General features: G+C 36.6%; 1 protein-coding gene across 2 annotated transcripts in view; it reads right to left on the bottom strand.

Moving 5' to 3' along the window:
* The window catches only part of luzp2 (leucine zipper protein 2), a 149,087-nt gene that overhangs the window by 61,738 nt on the left and 65,594 nt on the right, over positions 1 to 21,755 (bottom strand). For both annotated transcript variants that reach the window (XM_040045620.1, XM_040045619.1), the window contains exons 2-5: positions 12,382 to 12,499; positions 7,989 to 8,059; positions 4,447 to 4,528; positions 1,262 to 1,324 (exon numbers count right to left, since the gene is read on the bottom strand). In XM_040045620.1, coding sequence (XP_039901554.1) covers positions 1,262 to 1,324; positions 4,447 to 4,528; positions 7,989 to 8,059; positions 12,382 to 12,499 — 334 coding nt within the window. The remainder of the gene's footprint in view (positions 1 to 1,261; positions 1,325 to 4,446; positions 4,529 to 7,988; positions 8,060 to 12,381; positions 12,500 to 21,755) is intronic.

The following is a 21,755-nucleotide window of genomic DNA, read 5'->3' as shown; positions in this document are numbered from 1 at the left end:
CAGTAAAATCAGTTAAGTGGATGGTAGGATCCAATTTCATTTCATTTGTCACAGCAAAGTCTACAGATGTTTCATTTTTCTTTCATGTCACATTGCTGATAAGCAAAAAACAAAATATTAGAACTGTCTAGGGGTCTAAACACCCCTAAAGGCAGCTTTTACTGATGTTGCCATGTTGTTCTGATTCTTTCTATTGGAATATATTATTTGATTGTTTTTTTATTCATATAGAAAACAAACCAAATTGCAGATATCGTAGAGTCATATATTTTCAGTACGGCTAGAATGGTATTTGCAAGCTGAACCTTTTTTTAAGCTGTCTAAGGCATCAGCAGTAAGTGTTAGATGTTGTGTCAGAGCCTCAGAATCAAAGAGAAAGAACTTCTTTTTAGAGGCACTACTTTGCACAGATGTTGAACAACCCTGCAGAGAGAAATCCATCACAGAAGTTGCAGAGGAAGAGAGCCCAGATTCTCAACCAGTGGAAGCCATGGCAATCATGATTGCAAACATGATCAAAAACATTTATTTTATAAAACTGTATTTCAAAGTACTCGTTGAAATGAAAATGTTTACCCCAGTGCCAGTGTTTGTCCACCTTTGACTGAGACAAACACGCTTTCCTCTGAGTCCCTGGGGATAATCTAATGGCTTTTGGCAAACACAGATAATCAAGAAAATTAATCAAACACAGACAGAAAGGTGGAATCTTGATCATTTAATTAGAAAACATTCAAGTTACCTACAGATGTGTAAGAAAATAAAGGACAATCTTAATTGCGCACCCCTGAGGTGAGCCACTGTGGGAGAAAATTTGCTGGGATGATCTCATTTTCCCTCCAATAGAGAACTATTATATTGTTATGAGTGACCATAGTCATCCAGGGTAAGTATTTATAGCTTGAGAGTTGTCTACAAGGGTTACTGAATGGTTTGGTAAGGAAGAAAATTATGTAAAACAATAATGTAATTATGTAAACCATGGTCAAAGCAATCACAGGCTCTTAACAGGAGATTTTTAATTCGACATTGCGAACGATAGCACTGTCAAGCCTCACTAATTTGAGATTTAAAATGGAAAAATAATATACACAAACAATGATATCATTATATTTGTTTAAATGCTACATTTTATAGCATTTTTATAGATAACTATGTAGAGACAATGCAATTTTTCCCTTATATTTTTTTTCTGTCTGTATATACCTTATGAATGTGTAGTGTGATTCAGCCAGCTTTAGATAATATTTTGATGACTCACCTCTTGCTGTAAATCCTTGATGATTTTGGTTTTTTTCTCCATCTCCACTTTAAGAAATTTAATCTGAAGACAGGGAAGACAAAAAAAAAAGATAAAAAGATGATCACATAGAAAGTCCAGCTGTATGCATGTGTGCTTTTTTCCATCAGTGAACACATTTGTTATGACCGTTATGGATGATGAGTTTGCCTAGTGTATGTGTAATTAATTTCATTCAACAGATGCAATTTTGTATGTGAATAAAAGCCAAAGCCTATTTGTTCCTACTGACAACATCCTATAAATCTTGAAAAATAGGTCTCATATGCTTCATTTCGAATGAAATATATAAAAAAAAAAAAAAGCATTTTCTACATTTTTTAAAATCAAATAAATGCAAGCCAACGTTTTTTTTCCCACTTTCTACCAAGACATCCTGGGGAACTGTAAACTAGACCACAGCAGGTGACTCACATCTCCAACCTGACCATGATAACATCAATATTCAATCATTGTCACTGACTTAGAAAAAAGACATACATACACAGAACAGAGAAGGAAAGAACATTCTGGTTGACTAATTATGCCTCTGAATAAAATTATTTTTCACACGTCATCCATGCTTCTATGCAACAGCACACTGACTGTTTCTGAATATTCCAGTGCGAGCATTAAAAAATCGACTTAGCCTCCAGTTAAACTATATGAAAAGGCAACATAAACACCGTACCTTACCATAAACTGATGCAATTAGATATAAAATGACAGTAGCAGAGGGGCGCTATAAGTTAGTAGTTACATTTAAAATCACAAATTCCCTCTCTCTCTCTTTTTTTTTTTTTAGCTTTTTAGTCAACGACAAAGGCCTGAAGACCTTTAAACTTTGACAAAAAAAAACATATTACATTTTTCTTGTGCCTTGCAGAATTAGACATAACAAGTGCTCATCAAGAGCTTGGTATGTCTTTCATTTTTCAGTTAAAATTAGAGTGTGCCTGTGGCATGTGTGTTTGTGTGTGTGGTTGTACGGACTTGTAGCCATACAGAGGTTGAAAAACCAACCAGCAAACTGCTGCCATGGGCTACTATATATCTAAGCAAATGAATTCAGTGTGTAAGATAGATAGGTTACGGTTTTGTCTTCGAGTTTTCAACTCTAAAGAAAAAGGTTTTAGCAAAATGCGTCCTTGAAAGAGGTCATCAACATAGTCCTGAGGACAAAGACGAAAAGATTCATGGGTCTGGTGCCCTCATGTCAGGTACATACCCCGGGGAACAGTAAAATAAGCCTCACCAGTTGACTCACATCCCCTAACAGGGCATGATAACATCAAGGTTCATGTCTGAGGCTTGCAGTCACCACCAATGCCCCCAGGAATGGTTAAAAAAAGTAAAAAAAAAAGAAAAGAAAAACAACTTCTACAGTGCTTAGGTATTAGGATAAGGGAGTACAAGTCGGTTATATTTCTATCCATCTATCTATCTATCTATCTATCTATACATACATACATATATACATATGAAATAGTATTTCAAATGTAACCAAATATTAATAACAATAATAACAATTTATAATAATTAGTCATTGTAATATTTGTAGCTAAAATATTTCATAAGATATATCTGATATCTCTCTGCTTATGGCAAAATACTGTCTGATGTTGAGATTGGCTTGAATGTAATTACCCATATATGTCAACAAATATTTAGCAACTTTGTAATGTGTGTTTTTTTGTGATTTTGCAAGGTATATGCTTCTCCTTATGCTTTTATTTTTCACTAGGAACTTTTAGAAGCCATGTTTTCTACTAGAAATGAAATAGATTATTCCATTGTTTTGTTGAACATGTGTAGCTTTTACATCCTGCTGAGGTGCTATTTTGAATCTTAAATCTTAGAAAGTGGGATACATATAATTTTTCAGAATGTAAATGTCAAACCACAAAAACCAGAAACTGGGATTTGTCACCAGGCAAAGGAAAATGGCACACACGTCATTGGAAATGTTACTGTACTTTTGTTTATCTCGCTGAGGGTCCATGATTTGATTGTCGATTGTAATGTCACGGTGCCCATTAAACGCTGTGACTGTGCATAAGAAGCCTGCACTGTTACAGGCCAGATTTTCATTAGCATATATTGAAAGTCCTAGAAGCATTCCAGTACTGTAGCTGTCAGTGCAGCTAGACAGGATTTATGCTGATTTGTTGATAAGGAGTAAGTGGAGGAACAAGAGAGGGTTTCTCAGAACAGTATGGGAGTAGAAATGTGGGCCAATACAGTGTATTAATGCAGCATCACCGCCGATGCCAAAATACATTTTTTAATCTGAATTCTACAAAAAGCCTCTCAGAGCAAGCACATTAAAATGAGTACTTATACTCATCATGATGAAGAAATTAAAGTTTGTCTTAAATTAAGGCTGCTTTCAACCTTACCTGATACCAAATACAGTAAAGCTGCTGAAACTAAATATAGAATTCTCCACTGTGTAATAATTTAAAGGTGTAAATACTCATTGCTTCTCATATTGTTTGGTAGCAAAGAAACATTATTTGAACTCCTTAGAGGTGCATTTCTTTTAATTGGTTCAGTAATTAAAATATTGTGATTTTATTAAAACTGGAGTTAACAGAAATGATGTTTTCCACTGACACCAAAAACCTCTTTATTATTAAAATGCAATTAATTTTCACGTATCTTGTAACACATGTTGCATGCTTCCATGGTTTGCATGTATATTTTAAATAATCACAAAATTAAACATGCTTTTGTTGTGTTTTGAACTAAAATAGGCATATTTTGCATCTTCTGTAACATTGGCAATTAAAGCAGAGTATCATCTGCATATGTTGTTATCTAACATGATGCTGAAAATGATTTGTTTATTTAGTAATTAACAGAAAACTAATCACTTCCAATTTAGATAATCAGCTGACGATGATAATTTTAGACCTTTGCTTACTTATTTTTTTAAATGATAAAATAGTAAACTTGCCACCTTTGAACTCTGGACTTCTGTTCAAACAAAATAATAGCTGACACAAAGCTTTTGTTCACTCTGAAAGTTTCAATTATATGGTGAAGGATAGAGGCGGGAGCTTGCTGCTGGGTAATGAGTGTGGATCAGTGAAGGCCCCGTGTGACAGGTGACAATGCTGGTTAGACAAGACCGGATGTTGATGGTCAGGTCAGCTCTGTCTTACCGTGGCCTGCTGCTTCTCCGCTTTCTCATTTGCCTCATCCAGCTGCTTCTGCAAGGCTGCCTGGAGGGACTTCATCTCCTCTCTGTCAAGTGAAAGGGAAGTGAGAAACACTCTGTTAGTACTTCCTCTTCACATTTTCAGATGTCTTGACTGCTCTACCACAGAATGGCCTTCTTAGATATATCACTCTTAAAAGCAATTTTTTTGGACAGAAGTAAATTTTACTAATGTCTTTGTCACCAGATGGATGATTTTTATTATGAATCTATGAGCAGGATATGAACAAATTCATTAATTTGAATCAAAAGGAAATATTTTGTTTACAAACATATTTTTAAAAGATAAAAACATAATTAGCTTAATTTGTGAATGGATGATGCAATAATGGGCCATGTAACTGCAATTAGGGTGGAAACGATGTTGGCATTTGTTAACCGGTTCACACTTTGGTTCATAGCAGCCACACATCTTTCTTCGATCCTAAACAATTTCACATGTATTATCATTTAATGATTTTGTTTGAATTTAAAAGGCCTGACTACAGTCAATTTAATTTTCTATATATATATGATCTATAAATGTAGAGTTTAGCAAACACTCCCATGAAGCCAACAGCAAGAGATGGCTGTTAGGTTCAAGGAGAAAGACGAGATACAAGAAGACCAAGTTTGCTGCACTGCACTGCACTGCTATATTGCTTCTTGCAGTGTATTAAAATTCCCTGAATTTTGATATGGTTCATGTGGTGTGATGACTAATGCAGAATGAATTATGTGTTTAACATAAAATTAAATTTTTATGCATTCGACTGTAATTTGTAATTCAGTATAGTTTGGTGCTCCTGAGCACAGATAACAGAGAATTATAAATCAAGGAGGCAGGGGATGTGGGTCAGTGGTACCAAAAACGCTTGTATCACATCACAAGGTAGCCCAGTTAAAATTATAAGTAACAGCCTATTTACTGTTTCCAAGCATGGCTGAAGTATATGACGTATGTCACAGTCACCCAGTAGTGTAGTTAGGGGACATTATCTTTCAAGGCAGTACAGCAACACTCAGAGTGGAAAGGATGTCACTGCTCAGCAGTCATATACTGTTATACTTTATATGCCAGTGGTCTTGTCTCTTGGCATAAGTTCAACCTAAAAAACATTTTTCTTCACAGTGACCAACCAACCACCCCTGCTTTGGTTTTCCATTTATATTCACATCTCCTGCTTCCAATACTTAGAAGAGTTTGTACATAATATATCAAAACTGTCTAAACTGCCAAAAGAGAGACAGTAAATGTGACACAGGCTTGAAGAGTCTGTAATAAGTAAATACAAAAAGGGATGAAAGTAAGTTAAGCTATTTTAATTGCTATTTAAAAACTGTTACATTTTTACCAATGACCTTTTTTTTTTGCATTGCTCTTTGGATCAAAATTATTTTCAGGAGCCAATCAAATTTCTGTTAAGACTTGACAAAAGTAAATGACCTGCAATGAATCACCTGTCTGCACTCACGATAATGGAGCCAGCTGGTAATCACACTTGGCAGACAGTGGAACTCTAAAGGTGGATTAATAACACATTGAAAAAGTTGTGGCTCACAAATGCTAGGTAGGCAACATTGAGCCAAGCTACTGCTTTATAGTTTTTTAGCTTGATGACATGTGAGAGCTGCCATGGACTTCTGATAGGCTATTGATTGGCTATCCAGATACTACACACACACACACAGCTGGACTTCAGTCAGGCTGACATTTCAGGGAGGATGAAGGCCATGAATGACTCCAAATCATTAGCAGTCTCATTACACACAACATTAATCAGACAGTCCTAACTGGTAAAGCACTTAAGCTAAACACTTTTTCAGCTCACTAAAAAAAAAAAAAGCTCTAAATCACAGATGATTGCTTTTTTCGCAAAATGAAAACAGGCATATCAATTTTAAATACACAAGACAGGTTTGCGATGGAATTATGAATTATCTACCTGCTCCTGTGTGTACTGGAGACACACTGGCCAACACCTGAAAAGTACCATCCTCAATAACAATGAGCAAGTCATTACTTATCATTATTTATATCCATTAGATACCTGATGGACATGATGTGATTATGCAGACACCATTTTTTAAATCTTCATATGACAATACAAGCAGTGTTTTGTTCAAATGAGAGAATTCTGTTTTTCTTATCAATTATATTCACCAGTAAATATTATGCAGTGTGTAAAGACACTGCAAAACTTAACGTGAAAGAATCGCATCACCAAAAGACTCTACAGGTTTATGCAACAACCACCAGTTTGCATTCCTCTCGCCTCTTGGACCACTGTGTGATTGAAGTGTTTTTTGATTTCAGACAGTTCGGTGGACTGAATATTGTACAACTAGCTGTTGGAATGCATTTGAATTTCCCAGGGCTTATCGTCATTGCTGCTGTTGCTGTTGGTTTCTATCATCAGCTCATGTAGAAGTCATCCAAATAACTGGGTGTGAATTAATGGTTCTATACCATCCACTGCGCATCAAACTGGACACACCTGAGCTCAGAAGCCACAAGGACAGATACAGAAACTCTTTACCAATTAATACCAGATATTCGTATATATTCATTTTAGATTTAAGACCCTGACTGTATGATATTTAGATTTATTTATTTATTTTTACCCTGGTGTGTTTTCTATTTAATCGAGCTCCTTGTCTAATATATATTTTTTTCTTTTCCAAGCTATTTTGTTCTGTGGTGTTGTGTTTATTGAGCTATGTTGTTTTTCATGTGCTGGCAGCTGAAACACAGCAATTTCACAAGCTTTGGGATAAATAAAGTATTTCTTATTCTTAATGTTATTACTCTTATTTCAGCAGAGAAAATGTGCTGGCATGTCATGTTGGCATGGCGGGTGGCTCAGATGATTACTATACTCATAAGCTTTTGCGGGTGCTGTTGCTAAGGAAGAGCAACTAGTCACACAAACAAATCCAAATGAAAGCTATTTAAACTCTTTGTGGTTGAAATTCATGAACAAAACAAATCTCAGTTGTTGAAGTCCAGGATTGAAAAGCAAATTGGTTGTCAGTTTTCTCAGAACTGTAAAGTTTGGTTTGCACAACTACATGTAACAGAATCTGAGGATGTCACTAGATGATTAAGACTGAAACGTGGTGTAATCGTGGATATGCTTTTGCAGCAAGAACATTAGGAATGTATCTGTGAGCTATGAATAACCAATGGATCCTTACCACCCTTTTTATCTTATATCTTCATCAAAAGCTTCTCCTATATTTTCAAATACACTTGAAAACAAATAAAAATAAATAATAAAAAAGAACCTGTTATTATCTTGTTAATCTGAATACCAGCTTAATACAAGACATTCACGAGAGGTTCGCAACCACAGCATAACAGGAGACAGCGCATGATTTTATTTATCATTATGCATTTTTTACTGATGGTTATTAATTTCTAACCTAATTTTTGATGGCAGTTTAGTGAACTGCACAGCACTGTTGGAAGCTCATGTCTAAGTCATGCATGATGCCCCACTTTACCTCTGTTTGTGGCTCAGCTCCAAAATCCTCTGCACATCTTTCTTGGCTACTGTGTCATCATTTTTCAGTGACTGAAAGAGAACAGAGACACTGTGTTTTTCCAGGAATGGCACAATTTGTTGTTGTACATGAAAAACTTCTGAAGGAAAATTACTTCATATCACCATCAACAGAAAATGGAAACAAATATACAGTATAACAAAGCACGTGTAAGCATTTACTGTATGCGTTTACTGTTTGCTGTGACATTACACATTACAGAATCTTACCAGGTTTTCTGAGGTGTCTGTTAGAAAACGATGCAGCAGATGTAAAATGTTCAGACACCCCTATCCCTCCTCCCAAATTATATGGCTTTTAACAGTCTGCTGATGAATGTCCTAATGAGGGTACATGCAGAAGCACAGATTGGGTTCTACTGGTGCCTCAGCACCTGCCTGATGGGTAATTATGAATTAGTCAGGTCTCTGATTGCCCTACAAGCCCTCCAAGATATTTTTATTTGTTATGAACAGAACAGAAATGTACAGACTTGTAAGAAAATGTGGACTCCAAGGGAGAGATAGTTTATCTTTGCTTGTGCTTGAAGGTGATATCTATGGCAATTAACGCCACATTTCCATAATGCCTGAAACAAGCTCCTCCCCAGCGCCTGACTCCCATTTCATGTTAATCTATGAAGAGAAATAAAGAAAAAAAAAGAGGGAACAGCATCTGCTTACAAGAGGCAATGTATCTGCACTCAAGTAAATAAACTAATGGTGTAATAAAGCTGCACATTTAGTATATCTGAGTGGCATTTCAGTCATTTGTATGATTTGTCAAAGAGTCACGAGCTGAATGGACAGATTTAAATTCTTCAAATTTGGTTTGTTTTCTATTTATTTTGACTTCATGTTTTGTTGTATTCAAAATCAAATGGCAACATGTGTTTTGCTTTATTGTAATTATATAATAACAAACACTCATCAGCTACTTAGATACACCTGATGAACTGCTTGTTAAAGGTACTTTAAAGGCATGCAGACATGTTCAGGATGACCTGCTTAAATTCAAACTGAGTGTCAGTGAATGTGGCATTGCTATTAAATCCACATGGGTTGGTCTGAGTATCCAAAACTGGTGAGCTACTGGAATTTTCCACAGAACCAACTCTAGGGTTTACAGCAAATCGTCCAAAAAAGAGCAAATATCCAGTTAGCGGCAGTTATCTGGATGAAAATGTTTTGTTGATGCCAGAAGTCAGAGGAGAATGGCCACTTCTTTAAGCTGATAGTTTGATAGATAAATGAAATAACCTTATTATAGACAATTTATAAAGAAGCGATCTCTCACAACAACTGAAAACATCATAAAATAAATATTACAAAGCCTTATTTACCTGTCATGGAAGCCATGTATTTACAGTATGGTTTCACAGGTATGTGCCAATATTTAATAAAAGACACAGCATAGTAACACTGTTTTTAATTGTTTGAATTCTATGTCTAATACCGATCTCTCTCGGGTGGATTGCTTTAAAGCAAATGGGCTACAGCAGACACCACATCGGGTACCACTCCTGCCAGCTGCGAACAGGGACCCAAAACTGAACAATGGAAGAAAAATGGAAAAATGTTGCTTTTTCTGAGAAATCTTGATTTCTGCTGCAACAATCCAGCATGAAAACATGGCTCCATCCAACCACCCATGCTGCTGCTAGTGGTTTAATGGGGTTTCTTTGCACACTTTGGGCGTTTGAGCATCGTTTCACACTACAAACCACATGAGCATTGTTGTTGACCATGTCCATCCCTTACTGACTACAGTGTTCCCATTTTCTGATGGCTGCTTCTAGCAGATTAACACAGCATGTCACAAAGCTCAAATCATCTCAAACTGGCTTCTTTCACATGATCAGTTTACTGTACTGACATGGGCTCCACAGGCACCAGATCTCAGTCCAATAGAGGACACTTTGAACAGGAAATTTGCATCATGGACGAGGAATGTTTCCAGCACCTTGTTGAATCGATGCCACAGAGAATTAAGACAGTTCTGAAGGCAAAAGAGAGACTGGCCGTAACACATGAAGTGGCTGGTGAGTATATGCAGTGCCTTTCTAATTTCCTAGTTTTCTGTGTTTATTTTTTACAGTTTTGTCAGACTTGGAGTTTCAGGTCATTAAAATGATTTTAATATTAGACAGCAATAGCCCATGTAGTCACAAAATGATGTTTTTTTAAATGATAAATGGTCAGTCGACCAAAATTACTCCAAGAGCACATTGATGACTCAGGTCCTGTAAGAACAACCATTCTAAAAAATGTTTTTATTTGTGGAGAAAAAGAACAGTTAGTATTCAGTAATCGACTCTATAACACAAACAACAATAAAAATCACTGAAAGACGTTAGTGTGGCAGCTACAAAATGGGCTTACATTGCGTTAAATGTGCAAATCCTCTCAAGTTATGTGGTCACGACATTAAGTTTAAACAACAAAGCAGCTACTTAAAGCCCACAGTTAACTGCTTCTTAACGTCCCTGGAGCTGCAGCAAAGACTAAAGTCCCAATCACAATAGGTTTAATTATTAGGGTTACCGAAATGCACCTAGAGGGCAGCTCATTATGTTTCAAAACACTTCACATGGGCCATCATTTCTTTCCAGAAACATTAAATGTTTTATCTTGTTGACTTGATCTCTTTTAAATGTTGATGATGTTTTCCCCCTTGAAGAATAGATTTCTTCCACTACACAGAAATTGGAATCCAACACAACCTCTGCCCTGCCCAGCACGCTGGCACAGGGCCCACGGCGAAGATTGATGCCAAACTAGCTAGCCTGGAGTGAGTAGACATCAAAGCCTGCCCCAGGGAATAGTTGTAGACAGACTACATGAGCTTTTTCCAGACACATGGGACATCTCTTGCAAACACACACCACTGATGGAAAACTGGCCATATAATTCGTTTGATTATTGATTTTCTGACTATTCCAGTAGACAACAAATTGGCCTAAAGCGGCAAAACGCTGCTGCACAGACGAAGTATCACTCAGACAGCAACTTTATAAGTGCTGGATAGAAAAAGATGGGCATCTGGCTCCCAAGACCTAAGCATCCAAGTGGGAGGCATGTTTTGTTGGACTGCATATCCTGATGCGACTGAAAAATACCAAGTGATTAAAATATCTGAATTTATAACTGACTTTTTTCTTGTTACTGCCAGAAGCCATAATGAAGTTGACCTAAACTGACTGGTAAAAAGTGCTTTACAGCATCCAGCACTGTGGTAATTGTGTTCTCACAGCATTATAACATCTACTGTCCAGGATAATAAGGTACGTGAAATGTTCAAGACTGTTATTTGGCAGAACCAACTGATACCCGTCTTTGCGACAAACCAAATAATCCTCATAGTCACTCAAAGTTGTCTTATGAGCTAATTTAAAAAAAGAAACTTTCTTACTTCATGCAAACCACCCTCACTGCAGGAGGTGCGATATATATTTCCCAACCTTGTTTTCAAGCCAAAATTTAATTAGGGCAAGCATCCTCTAAACTTTATACACACACACACACACACACACACACACACACACACACACACACACACGCACGCGCACACATCTCTATCTAGATAAATAGATAGATAGATTTTAATTAGTTGTCAGACCAATTTATTGCCTGTAAATGAGTGAGCAGTTTTACCATATTGTGTAGCTTTTAGTCTTTACTGGATAGGTAGAAGTGAGTTCTCACAACTACAAAGCATAGGTCAAAGTTTCATATTTAAGTTGTGACAACATGTAAGAAATTTGAATCCTTTTTGTTCTTTGCTACTATAAATTGAAGTAGCCTGTGGATTTTTTCCTGTATGAACATCTGATTGAACATTTAACCTACACAGTGTCACTGCAGTGATATCAACGCTAATAAAAAAAATTACTGTACTTAAAGTTTTAGTAAATGTCATTTGAGAAGATCATCAGTGACAGCTAAAGGTCCTGAGAAGAGAATGGGACCATGCTGAATCCATCCTTATGTTGAAATTTCCCGATAATGTTGGATTTCTGGTCGTCTACTTCTAAGCCCTGGATTTTTATTCATGCAAAAAAAATGACTTGCCCAGTCTGCGCTCTACATTTACATTGTTCAGCAGCTGTAGAAACACTAACAAATCATGTATGTAACAATGGGTGGGCTTGTTGAACTTAAAAACATTTTTACCTTAATATTTAACAACAGGTTTACTGCAAATTCACTGAAAATGTGTGCAAGGACTCATGAATCCAGCCTTCAAACGGCTGAAAACAGGGATTAGAAAATGACTGAACCCGCGGAGCAAAATTCACAGCCGAATAAACTTTCAAACATTGCAAAGAAAAAAAGAGAAACAGTAAAAGTTCAACCTGAAGGTTGCCTTTTATGCTGTCCAGTTCCTTTGAAGTCTTGGAGAGCTGGTGCAGAATGCTGCTTCGTTCAGTGAAGACTTCCTTTAGCTTCTTTTCCAGCCCATCGTAACTTTGTCTGTTGAGAGAATGAAGGAATGAAATTTCACTATTAAGTGTCTGCCACTAGCTAAAAAAATCCACTCTTTATTGGCACCCTTAGGAGAACGAGGTGTTTCAACCAGATTAAGAGCACCATCGTTAAAGCTAAAGGGTAGAGCAAAAAGAGAGAAACCTAATATCTACTCGGCACAGTCTACGACAGAAAGATGGGGGAAAAAATCTATTCCTTTCAATCAACCAATTTAGTGAAGGCTCATTTTACAGAGATAGGTCTTTTGACCAGAGGTATAACCCTGCATTTCCATTTAAATATTCATGTAGTCCAACCAATTATTAAGGAACAAATTCTGCAGGGCACATTTGTCAAATCCTGTGTTTCCCTTTTCCAAACTCTATTGAACGGCAGTGCAGAGGCGTTCTTGTCATTTGTTACTGAGCTTCCAGAGAGGCAAATAATATTTCACAGCATGTTTGCATGAACTATAGCCCTAATAAAGATATTATTTTTCATTCTTAATGACACACTATAATCCCCACTGAGAGATCTACTAAAGATCAGGGCACAAAAAAGTGATTAAGGGGCCATGGTGAGCAGATACAAAATCAGCAATAGCCCAGGACTTGACTAAAATATGATGTGTTATATTTGGCTTTTGGCAGCTAAAGATAACAACATAATTTCCATCTTGCTCCCTTAATTGAGTTAAAAGACTTCCAATTTACTACACGTGCACTTTCACTGTTGGAAAACAATCTAATAACGGAAAATCTATTTTTCATTTAATCTAACATCCTTGTTTACTGACTCAAGGAGACAACTCTTCTGGGAGGTGTTTGAAATTAAGCATATCTGAATGTAGTTACCCTGCAAATAAAATAGCCCAGAGGTTCTAATTTCCCCTAAAGCCTGCAAATTTGATTACTGTGATGACCTCTTGAATTTAATTGGGATGGTTTAAAATAGCAGTCACAAAATAGCCCATCCGCCGTACCTCTGGACTTTGGATAGGTGCTGTAAAAAAAATACACACACACGGACACATTATATACACATATATACTTTTAACATGTTTTTTCCACTTTTGTGGAGCAAAATCTCCCAGGGACCCCTCATAACCCTAACATCTATTTCTCTTGACTTAGCATTTCTACAGCGTGGGCTGTCTCAAACACTTCTCCATGCGTACCAGTTAGAGTCAAGTTATGCAGCAGTAGCAGCAGTAATGGTTCCTTGGACCCTGAGAGAAATGAGTGATTTGTAATCATATTGACATAATGTGTCACCATAATATTAGAGCTGAGGCTCAAAGATAATGTATGAGGCAGTAATGCGCACAGGATGCTTGATTTATTGGTATTAATGATCCCAATCTGTATATCTGCACTGTTTTTGTGATACAGTACAATTTAAGAATTTCTGACAAATTTTGGGTCAAAGATCAACTTTATTCCAACAACATGAAAAAAATGAAAAAGGAAGAGAGATGGAAAAAAAAAGTTTGGATGGCATTTTTTTTTTCTTGATGCATTTCATGAGATAGGGTTACTAAGAAATAAAACCAAGTTAAATATCTGAATCATCATATGGAGAAGAAAAGAAACAACCCTAACACTGTTAAAAAAGATATTTACTTTTTCCATGGCACAACTGAAAAGACCAAAAGAACTTTCTCTGCTCACTTCCTTACATTATCAGAAATGCTGAAGGACAGCACAAGCATATGAACTTAACATAGATATTTGTTGCTAAATACTTGCTGGGTAGCCACAAATCTTCTCACTTGCCCTTCTCTCTTTACATGAATCACTACTACAAAATGTTGCTGACCATTCCCTATTCCTGACCGTCCTAGCATCACTCGACTGCTACAATATTCTGTACCCATGGCTGTGTTTCAACTCGGGCCGTCTTCCAAAAAACCCTCCACAACCCATGTCATAGATCCCAGACGGAGATCACACACAATAACACATAAATCACTAACAGAAAAGCAACACCTGGGAAATAAATAAATAACATGGCATATTGAATCCCACACATGACTTGGTACCATATGGCAATGGCAGGAAATTTATTACAGGTTCAAGCAACAAGAGGAAGATGGGGTGAGCGAGCCCTCCCTGTCTGCCATAATATTCATTACCCAATGGAATAGACCCTTGGGTAGCTGTGAAATGAATAAGACCCATAATTTGAGGCCCATTGACGCAGAAACATGTATATTACAAGCTTCTGAGATGAAGTCTGATTATTTTTCTTCCCAATCTACTATAAACTGCTCATTAGAGAAAACAAATGGTAACAGCTGCATGATTGTACCATGACCTCCCAAGAGTTCAGTGTTCTAGCTGGGTTCTGTGAAACAAAGATCGCCCTTTTTTGCAATTCAGTGACGTTAATGACGATAATGACAACCAGAATGCCTGACAAATGCTTGACAAAAAAAGGCTTATGGTCAGAAATGACACCACCAAGCACGTGGTCATAAAGCCATGGTGTTTGAGATAATGAAATCTTTCTTCCCAGGCATCTGCAGATTGAAATCAGTATTTGGCTGCCTTTATGATACTCATCAAACTCCTGAGATTGCGAGGGAGGCATCTCTTATAGGATCTGATTATTGAGGACAAATATTTCTTTGCCCTTGGAGTCACAGCAGGTCTCTGAGTTATATGAGGCAGACCCTGCAGTATGAAATGGAACTGCAGAGGCTAAGGGAGACAACACTGAACATTAGAGTCAACATCCAAGCAATGGCTCAATAAAGGTATCCAAGGTTGCGTTGTGCACTCATAGAGAGATATAGTACAGGAGCTCATGGTCCACTGTTAATAGGAGATGGACTATGAATATTTTTCATTTTTCAAGTGCCTCAAGTCACGCTTTATAATTGGTTTTCTACTAAGTTGTCTGTTATGTGTGGAAACAAAACTGTTTCATCCCCCTTGAGTTAGGTGCCTTTTTATGCTTAAATGATTTACAGAAACATTCCTCTGGATATAAAAGCAAAAAAATCAAAGGCTAAACTGAAAAAGTTAGTGAAAAAGCAGCCAATGTCTAAGGAAAAACTTTGAAAGCCTAAAGCCCAAGAATACTTAAAAACACAGAAATTGTAAAGAAATGTAGTCCTTGTAAGCAAAATATAAATAAATAAAGAATGACTCAAATCTGTACTGTATATAATTAATGAGTAATCTATATCAAGTATTCATAGTGCTAAGATTTGAATGTAATACTGGACAGTATTGCCGGCTATACTGTGTTGTGTGACAAGCATCTGTCCATTGTCGTTACCTTATTTGAACTTATTTTAATATTGTGTATTGCTCAGAAGTGGATGAACTGTGGAATTATAAACAGCTTAAAACCTATTTAAAAGAATTTTTTTCATGTAAAAAAAAAAAAATGAGATCAGTAAAACTCAATACAATGATGTAGAGGATATTTTCTACCACTGTCTGGTTAGAGATTAGCAGCATTCATGGAAGATATATGAATAAATACACAAAATATGATAAATAAATAAATTAAAACCTCTGTGTGTAAGCAGGTCTCTCCCTCCCCAACAGGAATTCAGTTATTTATGGAAAATCTGTAGGAGGGAGTCACTGGTTCAGACAAGGACAAATTAAAGGATCCCTCTGGGCTTAGTGTCTTTGGATGTTTCTTTACTACCAGATGTTTCAACACCCACTCACAGCTGAATTGGGTCTCTGTCAGTCTTTCAGTTCACCTGTCAACTATGCAGATAATTCGATGATCAAAATAAACATCTAGCCAAAAGGTTTCTTAAACTCTGTTTTGCCTTGAAGTTTACTCCCAAATTGCTGCTGGGAAGCCTCATGGTATATTTCTCCCCAGGTATTATTTAGTGTCCCCTGCAACCTGGCGTGTCAATTGATGTGTCAGAGGGATGTGATATAGCACCCAGACAGAAAACATAATTACCCATCAGTTGTGACAGCAATCTTGATATGATAAGTTGGCTTATTTGCAAAGGCCTTATTTGTCAGCAAGCCTTCATAATTACTGAATGTGCATGAGTACACTGCAAAAAAAATGTTCAATACTTGATTAATTTCTGTGTGGATGAATTAAAAGCACTTTGGAGAAAGACCTAAGTTGCCATGTTTTTCTTTTTCGGTATAGAAAACTAAGATTAGCTAACAGCACTTAGAGGGCTAAATTTGAACAGCATGATATCATAAAAACATCAGGATGTATAAAAACTGTCAGTTTTTACGTCAATGTTTTTACGATACATAACTATCTGATTAAAAAAAACAAAGTCCATATTCATCCGTGACCATTTCTTCCAGTTCTTGGACTAGAAAATAAAACTACACACCAAAAGCAGACAGGCGTGCCAGCATGCTAAAACACCATGCTATGTCTCTGACTGCAGGACCAAACATTTAATATTTTACAAGGAAGCCACCACAGAAGCCAATAGCTAGCATAAAAGGAGTTCATTTGCCGTCATGCAGATTATGGGCAGACAGCGGTTTATGTGGTACTACCAATTTCAGGCTGGATTAATTATGCCATTAGAAGGGGGTAAATAAATAGTTTTAATAGCAGGGAGAGCCCAGGGCCTGTCAGCGAATTAATATATTCCTCTAGCAGAGCATGACCACCATCCAACATCTGCAACAAAAGTCAGTCATGTTTACCAGCTGTTGTATAAACAATGCAGACAGCAGGGAATATTAATTGCATGCATGTCAGGGATGCCTGACACTACCATCTTCGTTAACTGTTTAGTTGGGGGATAAAGTGAAACAATTTGTGATGAGGAAGTGAATTTTTGCTTTGTCAGGAAAGGTCAAAACAATTCAGAGACCTCAATCATCTCAACATTTCAGGACATGAAGATTCTATATGCATTTGACATTTCACTAAACGCAACACAAAAAGTCATAAAGGAACATGTAAACTGAATTAGCACTTAGAGGATTTTACAAAACAGATGAACTGAAATATTTAGGTGTGGGTATAGACCTTTTTAAGAGTTCTCTACAGTTTATTATTATTTACCTGGTATGAAAATCAATGCCGGCCTAGAATTATTTATGTTATCAGGATATCAGTGGCATATAGCTATTACTTAACAATCCCCACTAATATTTGATCATAAACAGCAATAGATGCCTGGATGAACGAATGGTAAGATGATGGATGGCTATATTAGGATATAATATTTAATGCACAATTCACTTTTTTGACAATCTAAATAATGTTCATCCCTTTTTACAATACTACAAGCATGCATTGTTTATGAGCTTTTAAGATGAAATTCAGACATCATGTTTAGTTTGAAGTTTAAAAGGTGATTACTCCAAATAGTTTGGAACAATGATGCAGCACTTGATAAAAAGCAGAGTAGTAAGCCAATAGTGATCTGAATAAAAAAGAAAAACAAAGAGTCAATCAAATCACATGACACAAAATAATCACTTTTAAACAATGATTTTCAAAGCAAGTACCATTGAATAATAAAGCTTGGATTAATCTGTTACAAAACAATTAAGTAAAGAGCAATTTACATGTAAGTATTATATCATTTCGACAGATGAAATTAAAATAGTGTAAACCAATTTTACACATGAGTAATAAATGCAGATATTCTCACTCTCTCTTTCTTGTACTTTACATCATCTAAACATTTGAAAAAATTACATAATTGTGCAGCTTTCTGCTCTGTGTGGCCATCAAGATGAAGAACTTGATAACACTCTAAGAACTGTTGTTCATAATTCACAATCACATATTAGTTAATAGATACTTTACAAGATGACTACAGTTAATAATGCTAGTAACTGGTTACTAGCATTATTAATACCACAAATAAACATCACTCATCTAGAAGATTCCTGTCATATTGCAGGTGATGTTTATAAAATTTTATTGATGGATGATAATCTTGCAGTGCATCTAACATCATTATAAACATATAAACATCATTATATTTTTTCTTATTTATTTATTTTTAGCTATGATACCATAAAAATAAACACACATGTCTCAACTGCCAACCTCTGGTCAATCATGTAAACTATCATATATATATATATATATATATATATATACACACATATATGTCTCCAAGATCTCATCCTTGAAAGGTGATTTCTTCTAATTTGCTCATTACCTAAGTTATGCAATTTCTCACCGGTGGGAAGCTCTAAGGCATTGAAATAGAAATATTTAGCATATTAGATGAATAATTCAATGATTACTGGCAGGCATTTTCATGCATATGCCAGTTACTTTCCCTCGACATGCACTTAGAAACAATACCGTTTCTAGATATGTAGAAGTTTTTTTGTTTGTTTCGCACAGTGTATAATGTTTATTTTTCAAATTAGTAGGATATACCTTCAGTGAAATGCAAAGGAGAACTAAATCCTGTAAATCCTCAGTGCATTTCTCTATTTTCTGCTTGGGCTGAGCTCATCAGACAATCCACTGTGCTCTTTCCATTGTCACCTACAATCCGAATCATTTTCACAGTGACATGATATCCTCTCAATCAGACCAGCTCCATGCCTGGTAAAGCTGCATTTGCTTCCAAATTAACCAAGTCAAAGTCAAGCTCATTTTCTGACTAAGTGCATATCGACACCCCTGTTTGTTTTGTGAACATTCCTCTTGTGTTTTACACAATGTGTATCTGCCAAAGTTCCATTACTTTGTGTTTCTTCAGCTTACTATATGATCTTGATGTGACACATTTTGTCTTCCTATAGAACAACCTCTAATCTACAGAATTCAATCACGCAAATCATTGCTTTTAAAGCATCCCAGGAACCTCTTGTGGTTGCCAGATACAATTAAATCTCGAATTTGAGTGTATCTAATGCAATTCCACCCATTCTTGTTTTTCAAAGCTCTACAACACTGTGATTCCAGCCTCACTAATTGTTGTGTTATAATCAAGCTGGATTGAGCTCGGACTTTTTTGTTTACTTTAAAGCCATACGCTGCCAGACATCAGTGCCTACTGCTCTTGCTTATGATAAAGCAATTTCGTACATGTGGGAGAGCCTCACCTTTTCCCTCAGAGACGTTATATGACAATGTCTAATCCAGCTTTGTTTCCAGCCTTGTCAGAGAGTGGTACAAGGAACATGTTGTTTGTGCACCAGAGGCAACAACCTCAGGATATTAACACTACCACTATAATCCTGAATTGATCTGACAACTGAAACACTCAGGCTTTCAGTAGAATATTGGCCAAAAAAATAGTAAAAAAACAAAACCTGTTCACCAAGAATTTGATCAGCATATATTTTAAATGATTAGTGTCGAGGTTCAGCCATAGGAGGAGGAGATAAAATCTTATTTGTTGGTTAACAGAACACCTCTATGTGTTCTCGAAGCACAACTAAAAAACAAAAATAAATAATTAATATTAACAATGGTATTTATTTACATATAAATGGCACATAGCCTAATAAATTGTAAGATCTTATCTTATGACACTTGTATAAATCCAGTTTTTGTTTTAAATGTAATCACCACACTAGTGAAAAATAGCATTTATCTGAAAGATAGGCCTCTCTCTATTAGTATTGCTCTGTGTCTTGTTTCCTCTCATCTGACCGATAGCTAAGAAGTTGAGAACTGGCAACAAGCAGACAGATGCATCTGATTCACATCAAGGGCAATCAGTGAAGCCTCTTCCCAACTTCCAAGTGTCACTCAGGGAAAACACAAGAGGACGAGTTAAGCCAGCCAGCAGGGAGGGAGGAAGGGGGGCGTGTGAGGTGGAGAATTTGGAATTGGATGACGGATGTGACTTGATTACTGGTTAACTACCCTGCTGGTGCACCACTCTGATCTGGATGAGAAACCCGCTGGCGGATGGATTCTCAATTTGGACTATAGGCGAGACTGAATCTATTGTTTGACTGCAGGCAGACTGACAGTTACAGAGGCCTTGACTGAACTTGCAGAAGCTTGCTCTTTGGGTACGTCAAAAGTATTAGTGTTCTGTTGTTGTGGTAAAAAATCTGCACCATGTTAAAATTTACAAGCAAACCTATTGGCCAATACAAAGCAAATTTACATGTGCAGAGAGAAGTTAGTCAGGGAAGTAAGTTGACCATGACATAGTAGCGCTGCAGTTAGCATCGTTGCCTCAAAGCAAGAAGGTCCAGTGTTTGACTCCACCATCTGGCTTGGGCCTTTCTGTGTGGACTCCCCTTCACCCCACCCATTGTTTCTTGAGTACTCTTGCTTTCTCCCACAGTCCAAACACATGCAATTAGTGAGGTTACATTAATTAGTCATACTGAATTGCCCATAGGTGTGAAGGCTTGTCTCTATCCCTGTGTTATCCCTACAGCAGACTGTCCATTGTGTACCCTATGGTAGATGGGATAGGATCCTGCAACCCTGATAAGGATAAGCAGAAAAGAATGAATGGATGGAGTGAAGTAAGTCTTGTCTCACAACTTAAGAGCAGAGAGTCAAAAACAAGCGAGATGACTCACTAGACGACCTTGTTGATCTTCACTGAATCACACAATAAAGCTGAATGGCAATGAGTTTGTTTTGCTTGGGTTTATTCTATGATCCATGACCTGCAACCTAACACTAAGCACAATCATAGAAAACTAGAGCACATAACATGGCAATACGAAAAAAAGATAACTATCCATATGCAAAGTACTGTGATTATTGTTTATTAATTTCCTTTTATCATTTCATTAAAAAGATATCCTTTATAAAAACTTTTGCACAAACAGAATTTGATGTAATGCACTGCACTACAAAAAACAGCAGTGTATTTGTTTTTTAATTTATGGAGTTTTTGAGGGCACGATGTATAAATATCTAAAAATCACATCACAAGTAAATTAGTAAATGTGGCAAATTCCATATAAAATTGAGAAATCTGTAGGTCTGTAAAAAAAAGCCAACATTCAAAGTGCAGAAGGTTAAAAAGTGGGAAACAAAACAAGCATTTTCAGCTCCAGTTATTAAAGTATGGGGATCCTATGTTGTTGTTTTTTTAAATTTTAACCTTTACATCTGCTGCCTTCAAATGTGATCACCGGGTGTTATAGAAAAAAATGTATACTGGCCTATTTACAGCTATCCACTCACTTTCAAAAGAAAATATTCTGCTGCACACATTTTGCTTTACTGTTTTGGAATTGAGCCATTATCCGAAACTCCCACATCCTCGCCACCCTGGAAAACGTCGCCCCTGCGATGTCATAACCTCCTGCCTTTCCTAAAAACCTAACTACCACTGTGAGTT

The sequence above is a fragment of the Simochromis diagramma genome, unplaced genomic scaffold (genome assembly GCF_900408965.1).
Source record: "Simochromis diagramma unplaced genomic scaffold, fSimDia1.1 OVJJ01000079.1, whole genome shotgun sequence".
NCBI lineage: Eukaryota > Metazoa > Chordata > Actinopteri > Cichliformes > Cichlidae > Simochromis > Simochromis diagramma.
This window is presented reverse-complemented; position numbering and strand designations above follow the sequence as displayed.